The following is a 12,550-nucleotide window of genomic DNA, read 5'->3' on the forward strand; positions in this document are numbered from 1 at the left end:
CTAGCGTATATTACATTCGACGCTTCCTTGGGATCCTTCACAGTGGACGCGATATCGGAGAACTGCGCAAACTTTGCATCGACCGTCGCAAGTATTCTGATCAAACGATCGAATCTCGCATCGATGCACCGATCGAGATCGAACATACGATGCAACATCGATTCGGTCATTCTCAAGCATACGTTTGCAAATTCGAGACGTATGAGTTTGATGTTATTAACCGTACAAACTCTCACCGTTAGCGGTCCAACGTTTATAAAACTATGGATATCTTTAAAGTCATTGCGAAAGAAATTCTGAATATTTTGCCGTTGCTCGTATAGTGCCTTCCACGTTTCGAGAGACTACAGCAGTTCCTTTCCTCGGCGAGGATCTCCAACGGCGATCTCCACGTAGCTCGGTGGACCCACGTTGATACCAATTTCGAGGAATTTGTATTCCGTAGCTGTCAGCGCGTATCGTCTACTGAGTATACGAATCGCGCAACGATCCAACGAAATGCTGTATAAAATAAATGAAATTAGTTTTATCGTAAGTATTACAATTTTGCTAAGATATAAAAACTGGGGTAGGCTCTATATGTTTTTTTTTTATCCTAAACGAAACTTACCTATTACATTTCTTCTCATACGTTTGAGTTTCAACGTCGTGAATCGGCACGTAATAATTCATGGTATTCATGCGTTTTGCACCGTTGTTGCTGCTGCTGCTGCTGCTGCTATTGCATCCTTCAAAGGAGAACATTTTCGCTCTCTAGGCTCTGAGAAGTTGACCGTCAGTACAAGCGATCGCGACAAGACTGATCATATAAAATTAATCGAGTATACGCGACAATTCCCAAAGTAATGATGTGGTGGTGGGGGAAGGAGAAGCGGGAGGGGGAATTAATGTTTATATAGAACTGCGCATTAGTCAGTGGATTTTTTTAGGAGAGAGGGAAGTAAAGCCTACTCTAACGGTGATGATGGGAGAGGGGAGGAGGAGTAAGAAATAACACATTATAAAAAGTTATATATAATATATTTATTAAAAAAAAAGATCGCAAATCTTTATGGCGTCGCGCGCGACCACCAATTAAATAGTTTTATTACATTTTGTAACGCGCAATTCTTTTCATGTTTTCCACATCGCATAGTATTGGTGTCATCTAGTTTATTCAAAGATTCGATATCTTTGTAATGCGCATCCAGAGTCTCGACGATTAGGTTTTTTCGCGCATAATTCTCCAGCAGATCCACCAGCCATTCTCGTTTCTGGCATCCCTTGACGTACACGAGAGTCGGCATCTCGTCCTCATCGTCTTCTTCTTCTTCTTCTTCTTCTTCCATACCAAGCACGGCCGACGTAATCAGGCGTTTCACCATGCTGTACGGCACGTTTCCGTCTTCCCATCGTAATCCATGGTGATTGTGAATCAACCAGGTAGCGCACGATTTGTCCGATTTTGTGAGGAGATTCCACGGCATGGGGTACGTAAAGATGTAATGCGTCAGAACGCAGTCTTTTCTCAGCACCGCCACCTCCTTCACGACAAATTTCATCCCGACGAGGAATCCTTGCAGGTCCACGAACGTTGGTACGGACATGACGAACATTTCTTTATGTCTCTATCTCCCTCGTCGATGCGTCAATCGAGAGGAATGACGCGCAACTCTGCGAACCGTCTCGCGACACTCTGATTTATACTTCCCCCTCCCTTGTCCCTCTAAATAATGGTATCGGAGACTCATGGAAAGAGAGAGAAAGAGAGAGAGAACAAATAATATTCACGTCGACGTTGCCGCGAACACTCAGACTATTTTGCGCACCACGTTCGTCAATCGGTTGTACTCAATCACGCGGTCGTGTATGATGAGACAGTACGCGGAGGTATTCGGCGGTACATTCTCCATGCAGTCAAATTCTATTCTGACATCCACTGTGGCGTTTTTGACGGATTTGTTTTGGCGGGAGCAATCTATGATCACGAACGGGCCGTTACGTAGAAAAGTCGAGACGGTAAGACTCGGCTCGAGATATTCGTATCCGTAGTAGCCCTTGCAGAAACGCGCATACATATCGTACAGAATCGCCCATCTGTGTTTGCCAAAGTCCAAATTCAGATCGTCGTACGGATAAACTTCCGAGTTTAGATAGTTTTACGTTGGTCAAGTTGCAGTCGTCAAATCGGCTTGTGTCGGCGGACATGACATTCTTCCGACCCGTCTGCAGAGCGAAGACGACGTATCGCGGTTTTTCGAGCTGAGTCGCGGTCTTAATGGCTCACGAGTGCTTGGTCGTGTTCTGCAACAGGGGATACTCGTACAGATCCCACGAACGGAAACCCATACTTAGATATCGTCCGTCTTCCAAGGCGCGCAGCATCGACAGCTTGTTGATCTCGTTCAATACCACGTGAGGCATTCGCCATTGTATCTTGAGTATTTTGATAGTAGGCTCCAACGCGAGACTTCCCACCAGGGAATCGTTGTCGTTGCGCGCTCGTATCAAGATCAATTCGTGACGAGCGTTGATCACCACGCGTTTGTAATCCTCGCAAAATCCCAGTAACAAGTTGAGCGGTACGCAGAAATTGAAATATCCATTCGGATTATTATGTGGTTCCCAGCCCGCGTTTCGCAGGATCACGCTTCTGTCGGACGATACCGTAACGTAGTTCTTGAGCGTGCTGGTTATTCCTACGTTTCTGCAACGATCAATCTCCATACCGTCGAGCTCGTATCGAATCTCATCGAACATAAACGCGACGCAATTAGTACCCAATACCACATTATCGACTTGGTCGGCTGCTCTGGTCACCGTCAATGTTCCTTCGATGTAGAGAAAACTTTCGCACGGCAACGTATACAGATCCTGCTGTTGTATGGGTATTCGTATCTCGTCGCTATAATCAAACGTTGTGTTGGCGTACGGGTTGTACGTGTGAGTCTCGATCTTGACGATGCGATCGTCAAAGACCGGCTCGCTTCCGATGTTGAGAATTTCAGTCATCGCTCAGATGTTTCGCACCGCGAATCCCAGAGATTGTAAAAACTTAACGTTCGACGCGTTGAGCTTCTTTCTCGTCGCTTGTTTAACGCCACCGAATGTCGACTTGACGATATCGTCGATCGGTGCAGCCGTAAAGATATTACTGTTATCTGTCGCGTGCTCCGAGTCGTTCAACACTAGCATCTCATGTGTCGCGCGTACACTCACGCTCACGCACACACTGACGCGTACACTCACGCTCACGCACACACTGGCGCGTTATCGCTCTTGCCGTCGTACGTGCAATCTGACGGTGATCTCTTCTCCGCGAAAATCGAGCAATCGTTTGTCTTGATCAGCGACGCGTATCGTTAGATTTGTAACGCTCCGCGCGATGATCGGCAGATAAATGATCTGCGCCGGCGTTTCCGATATCTTATATCCCGGTGGTATGCTCGGTGAAAATTCGTGTATCGTATGAACGCGTTTGTCGTTGCTGTACGCACCCGCGGTCACGTTACACTCCACGCAGATAATGTTTACGTTGATAATATTAATCGGTGCGTCCGATTCGTGCCACTGTCCCGGCTGCAATATACGCGTCGACGAGAATCCCAGCAGCGATCCGACGTTGTTCGGTTTGTTAAAGTTCACTCTGAAAGCGCACTTGATCTCGCTCTTCATCGTATTGTAATTTGCGCGAAGCACTATCGGGTATTCCGCGACCTCGTCTTCGTAGCCGTTCGCGCGAACGGTCTCCTCTCGTCGTTGGAACGAACCACGCGTCGCGGACGTTTACGTGAAATTTCACGTTTCAAAAACTCGTGTATGGCTCGTATCTCGTACGATCCCTCGGGAATCGTAATTTCCGTGTCATCCTCGTCGAAATAAAATTTATTATTCGAAGAATTTACGTTCGGAATCGTGTGATAAGTCTCGAAACACGTTAGACCGAGCTCGTAGTCACCGTCGCTCAGATCCACGGCGGGAAAATAGTGCTCCGCGAGGATGCTACTTTTCCCGGTCAGCGTAAACGTTATAGACATATCGGCGGAAGCTGGTCGACGAACACTGAGTCTCCGCACGGCGCGTCGTCAGGTTTTAAATTAGCGCCGATCGTCATCGATCGTCCGGAGAAATTGCAAGCACAACTGGCCACAGATTCTCTGATCATAGCGCTGATAAGACGTGTGATTGTACTCAATTTTCGTCACGTTCGGTCCGAAATATCGCACCAGTTCTTTCGGTGGTCGAAGATTGCCGAAACTGTCGAAATATACGACTCGATCTCCCCTCTTGGCGTACGCTACCCAATGAGTACCGGGGCCGGCTGCATCGTCCAAATTCACGATACCGCTCTCGTTTCGACGTACACCATCGACGATCGGTAACAAATCACGCATGAAAACACCTTTGAAGAACGGTACGCGCATTCGCCTTGCCAGTCGACTCAATTGTACGTTAGTCGTAACACCCGTGGGCATATTTAACGTCTTCTTTGATGTTTTTTTTTTTTTAATCTTCAACGCTACTCCTCGCCCGCGTTTGTGCGGGCCGAGATACAGTCCTTGTCCATATTTGTACGGAGCGAGATAAAGTCCGCGACCTTCCATGGCGCGATTGTGACGTTGCGTCTCTTCCAGCTGACGTCGCGCGGCTTTGCTAGCGTTCATCGCCGTTGTAATTCCGGCCGCTCCGCCGGCCAGAGAACCGAGAACTCCCAACAACGGTAGAATCGGCAATACGCCGCCTCGTTTCGCTGCCGGAAGTATCCGTTTTTTCGAATCCGCTCTCTTCTTTATCTTCATCTTCGTCTAGGTCTTCGCTTTCGTCTTCGTCTTTATTTTCAAACCCATTCCGAGCTTCGTCTTAGCCTTCATGGCTGCCCAGACGGCTGTAGCGGCAGCTCTCTCTCCGAGAGTCGAATCTCTCGCGATGACGCGTCCCAACGCTCTCTCGGCGAGTATCTCGTCCGCCGCGTGTCTCTCGGTGAGGCCTTTGTTACGCGAATAGTCTATGTCGTGCTCGCGACACGCCGCGTCCAATGGATTTACACCCGGATCACCTCTAGCCAATCGTTCTCGCAAACGAGTTCCCGGACCGCAATACTGATAGCCGGGAATGTGCAGTTCGAACGGAAGTGCACCTATCGCGCAATTAAACAGGCCTCTACCTGTTTTTATTTTTTTCGTTGACATTCGCCGCAATCCTTTATCATTGGCGCGGGACCGTCGATGTGCGTTCGCTGCCACGGTTGATTGTAATGTGCGTCACAGCGACGATAGGTCTGAACCTCCAAATCCGCCTTTATATGCTGCGGAAGCTTGTCCCACACATAGTAGACGTGATCACCGCACACTTGCAATAGAACGGCTTTCGGTACGAATTGCAGCTGTTCGGCGCTAAAATCGCGAATGTCCGAAGGTCTCGACAGCAGGACGAACATCTTTGCGACTGAGCGATTTGCGGTGCCGCGCACCTATAAATAGACGTTCGAACGAGAAAGTTCGATTCAGTCGTACAAAGTGTGAGGAAAAAAAATGAGATTCGTGCGACAACCGTTAGCGATTCGCGTGACGATGCTGCCGGCTACTATACGCGCGATCATTTGCGGTCCCTCGAATTGCGGTAAAACCAACGTTCTGATAAGTTTGCTGGAAAGTCCGCACGGTGTACGTTTCGAGAACGTGTACGTGTACTCGAAATCGCTGCAACAACCGAAATACCGATATCTGGAGAATTTATTGACATCAATCGACGAAATCGGCTACTACACCTTCTCCAATAACAGTGACGTCATTCCACCGAGCGACGCGTGTCCGAATTCGATATTCGTCTTCGACGACGTGGCGTGCGATAAGCAAGACACTGTGAGAGAGTATTTCTCGATGGGCAGGCACTCGAACGTCGACTGCTTTTATCTCTGTCAGACGTACGCGAGAATACCTAAACATCTGATACGCGACAACGCGAATCTGCTGATCCTGTTCAAACAGGATGGTACTAATTTGAAACACGTGTACAATGATCATGTAAATACCGACATGTCGTACGATGAATTTTGCTCATTGTGCCACGATTGTTGGCAATGCAAGTACGGATTCGTAGTGATAGACAAGGACAGCGCGCTTTTAAACGGTCGATACAGAAAAGGATTTAACGTGTTCGCGATACCGCAAAAGCGGTCAGTCGTCGTCGATACGTCGTCGAAGGTGAAACAACATTAGTGTTACGGAGAAAGAGATCGACACTCTGCTTAATTTTTTCCCCCCACGATGGCTACGATCGACGGGAGCGAGACGATTCGCGAACGCGAGAAGATTGTGAAAGATATTGCGAAAACGAGTAATTCGATTCGCAAGAAACTTCGCGCTTTGAAGACCGGTAAGATCGAGAAGGACATTGAGTTGGACACGCACTTTAAACCTCTCATCGAGCCGTTGAAAAAGATCGTCGACAACTCGAGCTTGATCGCGGTGAAAAAAGAGGAACCGACGGAGAGCGACGCTGACGTGAAAATCGAACCGCTCCCTGTTTAAAATAATAGATACAATATGATCAGATTACATTATATTACATTCAATTTCAATGAAAATTAATAAGGTTTTTATTCATTTACATTGAAATTGAATGTAATACAATGTAGTCTGATCATATTGTATCTATTATTTTAAACAGGGCTATCCGTTCAACAGCGCGAGGAGGAGGTGGAGGATGCTACACCGAAAAGAAAGAAGAAACGATTAGACTCTTGGTCGGATCTGTCATCGACACCGCGTAAATCTAATCAATTGATTGTACTACCGATAACCTCTACACCGATAACCTCTACACCGACGCTAACCGTGCAAAGTACAAGTCCCGAATTTCTTAAAATCGTGGATGTTTTCGAAACCACGGACGACTCGATCGGGACGACCGTTAAAAAGCGGTTGCAAACGTCGAAGGGTCGAGAATGGTTTATAGAATCGTTGCAAGATCACTTGGGTCCCCTGAGCCGAATTTACATCGCGTCTGCTTTGAGCGCCTATCCAACGATAGACACCACATACGGCGTTTATCTCGGCAAGAATGAATTAATGTTTGGTAATAAACGTTTTGACGTGGATAAAGCGGATAACATTTATATCGACGGCGTACGATACGCCGGCACACCCGGTATTTACAAGTTGAGTTCTCTTCAAGAGAATACCCGATAACGATATCTACACGGAGGACGATATGCAAAAGTACAGGAGCATATTGTTGGCAACGAGTGCTCATAAATACAAGCACGATCCTCACGAGCGACGAAAGGGCAACGTGGGATACAAGTATACACAGGTAATCGCACCGTTGATGTCGACCGAATCCAGAAGAAAAAATCCGGAAAGGGATTATTCGCGCCTCGCGCGATGACGCTAACCGACAATAAGATCGACTACGTGCACTGGGATGACCCCAACGAGCTGGTGGATCGTCTGCGATTGCTCGACGCTTCGCGTCAAGCTGGCAACAATGCCCACGACAATGAGATCATGTCGATCATCGAGGAACTTCGCGAGGCTGGGCTTATTATAAATTAAACGGCGCGACAGCGATCCGTTCAATCGATGTCGAAATGCCGATCAATAAATTTTGATTGTTCGAGCAGCGCGAAGACGCGACGAATACCATTTCCTATCATTATCGGTGGAGCGGATTAGTGAGAAATTTCGTGCGCGACAACGCTCTGTGTCGCGCCGCCACGGACTTTGATGCAAGATCGCACAAGATTCGTCGCGTAGCGCAACCTGAGACTGACGGTGACGCTGTTAACAAAATATACGTTGATCAGTGCTTTAAAAGTCTGACAGATCAATGGAAAGAGTCAGACGAGAAGCTTACCGCGTTCGAGAAGAATGTGCGAGCGTTACAGGCTGCGGTGAACGAGCTTCGACGTGCAAATATCGGTAGATTGGAAAAGGCTAATGAAGGATGAAGAAACGGTTCAGCAGAAACGACTATCGAACGGCGACGAGTGAAGAGAAGCAACGGTTAATTAACGACGGTGACGAACAGCAACGAACGATTCGAGAACAGTTGTCGGACGGCTGTCGAGCGTTCAAGAACGGTTGTCGGACGGTTGTCGAACGGTTTAAAAACAGGTTAGGAACGATTACGAGCGGTTTAGAAACAGCTGTGAACTACGCGGAGACAGGAAAGGCTACAAACGGCTAAAAAACGTCGACGACGACGACGACGATGAGTGACAAGAAACAGTTAACTGACAACGACGAACGACAACGAACGGTTCGAGAACGGCTCGATATGGTTTCTGAGCGGTTCAGAAACAGCGATGAACGACGCAGAAACATAAACAGAAACGGCTACATACCAGCTGAAGAACGACGACCGACAGTCAACGAAACGCTAACCGAACATGAGACCGTTAAAATCGACCGATGTGGATAAAAATATCGAAAAGCGACGGTTGGTGGACGAATTGCACGCACCGGCGAGAAGAAATTTTCCCCGCAGACACGTCATAGTGCGAGGGTACGACGACCTGTGGCAGGCTGATATCGTCGAGATGCGTCCGTACTCGCGTTTCAACGGAGGCTACCACTACATACTCACCGTCATCGATGTGTTGAGCAAGTACGCGTGGGCCGTGCCGCTCAAGGGTAAAGGTGGCAGCGAGACAGCTGACGCTATCGCTGAGATAATTTGAGATAGCGGGAGGTGCCCTAGTAATCTACAAACCGACATGGGGAAGGAATTTTACAACACCGACGTGCAACGTCTCGTGAGAAAACACGGTATCAATCATTATTCCACGTATTCGGTGATGAAGGCGTCGGTCGTCGAGCGATTCAATCGCACATTAAAAAACAACATGTGGAAAATGTTTACGCTCAATGGAACTTACAAGTGGTTTGACGCGTTATCACGACTCGTGTCGGATTACAACGCGCGCAAGCATCGAACGATCGGCATGCGACCTGTTGACGTTACCCCCGCGATCGCCGAAAGACTCTTGGCTACGGTGTACAGCGCGATAAAGATCGCGGGTCCGGCAAAGTTTAAAACGGACGACTCGGTACGCGTCAGCAAATACAAGACAATTTTCGAGAAGGGTTACACGCCGAATTGGACCACCGAGGTGTTTAAGATCATTAAAGTGCAACATACCAATCCCGTAACCTACCTACTCGAGGACTATCGTGGAAAATCCGTCGCTGGAGCGTTCTACGAGTACGAGTTGCATCGCGCGACTTATCCTGACGTGTATCTCGTGGAGAAAGTACTGCGCAGGAGGGGCGACGAGGTTTACGTGAAATGGCTGGGATTCGATGAATCGCACAACTCATGGATACATAAGGACAATGTGATTTAATTCGTGCAAACTGTATTTTATTTAAATCAATTGTAACAATTGTGATGCCTCTTATGTGGGGCAAACCAAAAGGCAATTAAAAACAAGAATTAATGAACACAGAACCAACTTTAAATTGGATCCATCAAAGCATTCGGTCATAACGGAACATATGCAAAATCTCAACCATAGTTTCAATTGGAACAATCCTGTAATATTAGATTTTGAGACAAATTATCATAAAAGGCTGATTTCCGAAATGATTCACATAAAGGAACAAAAAAACGGCATTAATTCCAACAAAGATACTGAATTACTTGATGGGTCATATTTTAGTATCTTAAGCGAACTTAGTAACAATTCATAGGGACTTATTTTTCGTATAGACCGACAGTCTTTATTGTTGGTTGACTGTGTCACGACGTTGTTGCCCAGTCGCACGGAAGATTCGAATCAGTACGGTACTTGAAAATAGCTCTCGGTGTTTCCACAATTTAGTACGTAGAATCGTTAACATTTGTTACTATTTTACTTTTTGACAAATAACATAATTCACTTCATTACATTACAGTTCACACGCGTTCTAATTTTATATATTTGACTCCTATTGTGACGAACTGGCTTCGCTGACTGACACGATTGATTCCCATTGTCCACTGAGGAAGTAATCATGGATCCTGTTCGATTTAAAATGAAGATTTTCAAACAAATGCGCACCGAGATAACTCAGGCTGTCAACAGCATTGAGATTTACTGGTTAAATCCATACGTAGTTATAAATTTCGTGCGACTTCATAATATCTAAGGTATTTTTTTTATTGTAAAAATAATCTGAAGCGTATATTTTAATGTATATTATGAGGCTGAAGAAGGCACCGTGTGCCGAAACGTCCCTTCAACATTGTTGACAATACATTTGAAAAAATCGATAATTCTAACTAATTTGTTTTCGCTCGTTATTGGCCGATACCCTCCTTTACTGTATTTTATTCTAAATATAAAAATGATACATGTAAAGTGTTTGAAATATGTAATACATATAAAGTATATAATAAAAAATATTAAATACTAAATACATGTGCGATATCTCTATTAATATCCCTTCTCATAATACGATATTTACTCGAGGACTATTTCTTACATACATATATATATGTTATACTACATACATTACATACACCTGCGGCAGAGGAGAAACTGCTACCAGGCGCGTCTCCATGAGAATTGGAGAACGCTCGCTGTCCTTGGATGACACTAAGAGACTAAGTCTCTCAGTTGATAAGGTACAGAGGGTAGGAGTTAAATAAAATACGCTCCCGTGAAACAAACTCCCCTATAAAGGGTTCGGTCACTCCATCTGACCGTGCAAGACGATCGTTCCCTGCTGTAACTCACTGGGAGTGTCCGGAACCCGTGTCGATTATTTCCGACGATGCGGGCTACGGCTGATGTGAGCTTGCTCTGCCAAGGTGTAAGTTGCAGCAGTGGATCAGGAGCCAGTCACCTCGGGCCTTGATCAGGAAGTACGCAGTGAGTGATAGATATCGGATCTTCACCGCCCCGAGCGAGTCTAGTCCGTCCGTGTATTCCGGGACTAGCTAAGTGTCGGCTAGGCCTCAGAGGACTGGGGTAGGAGTACTATCTCCGAGGGTACACCCGTTCCTAGTTATGACAACCCGCTCCACTCCGTACGATGCGCTGGTAAAACAAAAACAAAAGCATGCAGAAGAATCAGGAAATAAACAAGAATTTTAGTGGGCCTCACGCCCAAGAAGCAGCGATTCCAGCAAGCGCTGAAATGAAGAGAACGCAAGCGCTGGAACGCCTTGAAAAGTTGACCAGCGAATTGCATGAGTTTGTCAAATCAAAGGTCAACATCCATAAGGAGATAAAGACCAAGACAACCAGTGTAGTTAACGCCCTTCAAAGGTTTAAAACACTGGATGAAGAATGGCAGTCATCTCGACGACTCACTCCCCGTGTTACTCCGGAGAAAAGCAGTCAACCTACTGCTGAGACGGAAGAAGCAATGGACACCGGAGTCGATGGTGACAATGAATCTGTCGCTGGAGACAAAAGCGAAACTGGCACCAAGTCTAATAAGAGAAAGTACCGAACCTCTCCGGACCCAACGGTCAGCCAAGTCACGAAGAGGAAGAACTTGAAGAGGAGCCCACTGCAAAGGGCAACAGTGCAGAGCGGCGAACATAAAAAGACGACTGTTTGGCAGATAGTTCAGTCCAAGAAAGAACTGAAGAAGCAAAGAAAGGAGCAGCTCCCAAAGCAGCCGCCAACGGGACCCCGACCTGAACCCAAGCGAAAGAAACCGCGTAAATGGATCAGACCGGATGCTCTTATTATCCGACCAGCCCAGAAGGAGAAATACGCTGACATCCTGCGGCGAATAAAGACGGACGTCCATGATGACCAGGCCCGCTCGTCTGTAGAAAAGATCCTTAAGACCAAGAGCGGTGACATGCTCATCACCCTTTCGAAGAAGAGCACTGACAAAGGTCAAGCATTGCAGAAGGCCATTGCGGGCATCCTCAAAGAGGACGCTGAAGTAATCTGCAAAGGACCGCAAGAAGTCATCGAGATACAAGACGTGGATGACACGACAACGAAAGAAGACATCCAGACCGCTCTACGAAAAGAAGCTGGGGGAAATTGTGAGATACCACTGGAGGCAATCAAGATCCGTAAGGCCTACAGAGGTACTCAGACTGCTACAGTGACTCTACCAGCGGTTGTAGCTCAAACACTGCTAGGAAGAAACGGTAAAATAAGGATCGGTTGGGTCAACTGCCGAATAAGAGCAACAAAGAGACCGATCCAATGCTTCAAATGCTGGAACTTTGGACATTTTGGTTCCCAGTGTAAAAGTGAAGTGAACCGGTCTAATCTGTGCATCAGATGCGGGCAAAAAGGGCACAAGATCGCTGACTGTAAAAACCCAGCTAAATGCGTACTGTGCATTGAACGTCACGGCGCAGAGAAAGCTGCCCACCATGCAGGCACTCACAGATGCCCGGCCTTCCAAGAAGCGCTCCAGAAGATAACGAACACAAGAACATGAAGATATTACAGCTCAACCTCAATCATTGTGAGGCTGCGCACGACCTGCTCATGCAGACCGCGCGCGAACTTGAGCTAGACCTAGTAATAGCAGAGCCATACAAACACCTGAATACCCAACCTTAGGAATCGGACAGCACCACCAAAGCTGTCATCTGGTCTTGTGGC

At 46.9% G+C, this 12,550-nt stretch overlaps 1 protein-coding gene across 1 annotated transcript; it reads right to left on the reverse strand.

Annotated features, from left to right (window-relative positions):
* Positions 1-1,790: 1,790 nt before the first annotated feature.
* LOC139825175 (uncharacterized) lies at positions 1,791-3,174 on the reverse strand. The gene is made up of 3 exons (XM_071797678.1): positions 3,010-3,174; positions 2,267-2,856; positions 1,791-2,076 (listed from the first exon to the last, which is right to left on the reverse strand). Exons 1-3 carry the CDS (start codon positions 3,172-3,174, stop codon positions 1,791-1,793), a joined length of 1,041 nt encoding a protein of 346 aa, XP_071653779.1.
* Between the last annotated feature and the right edge of the window lie 9,376 nt (positions 3,175-12,550).

The sequence above is a fragment of the Temnothorax longispinosus genome, chromosome 2, assembly GCF_030848805.1.
Source record: "Temnothorax longispinosus isolate EJ_2023e chromosome 2, Tlon_JGU_v1, whole genome shotgun sequence".
NCBI classification, from domain to species: Eukaryota; Metazoa; Arthropoda; class Insecta; order Hymenoptera; family Formicidae; genus Temnothorax; species Temnothorax longispinosus.

Excerpts from the sequence above, each read along its gene's own strand:
- LOC139825175 (XM_071797678.1), bottom strand. The coding sequence starts at position 3,174 with ATGCTAGTGTTGAACGACTCGGAGCACGCGACAGATAACAGTAATATC. Across the intron at positions 2,857-3,009 it reads TACAATCTCTGGGATTCGCG|CAGGATCTGTATACGTTGCC; the intron begins GTGCGAAACATC and ends CCCATACAACAG. Across the intron at positions 2,077-2,266 it reads CAGAACACGACCAAGCACTC|ATGGGCGATTCTGTACGATA; the intron begins GTGAGCCATTAA and ends TGGCAAACACAG.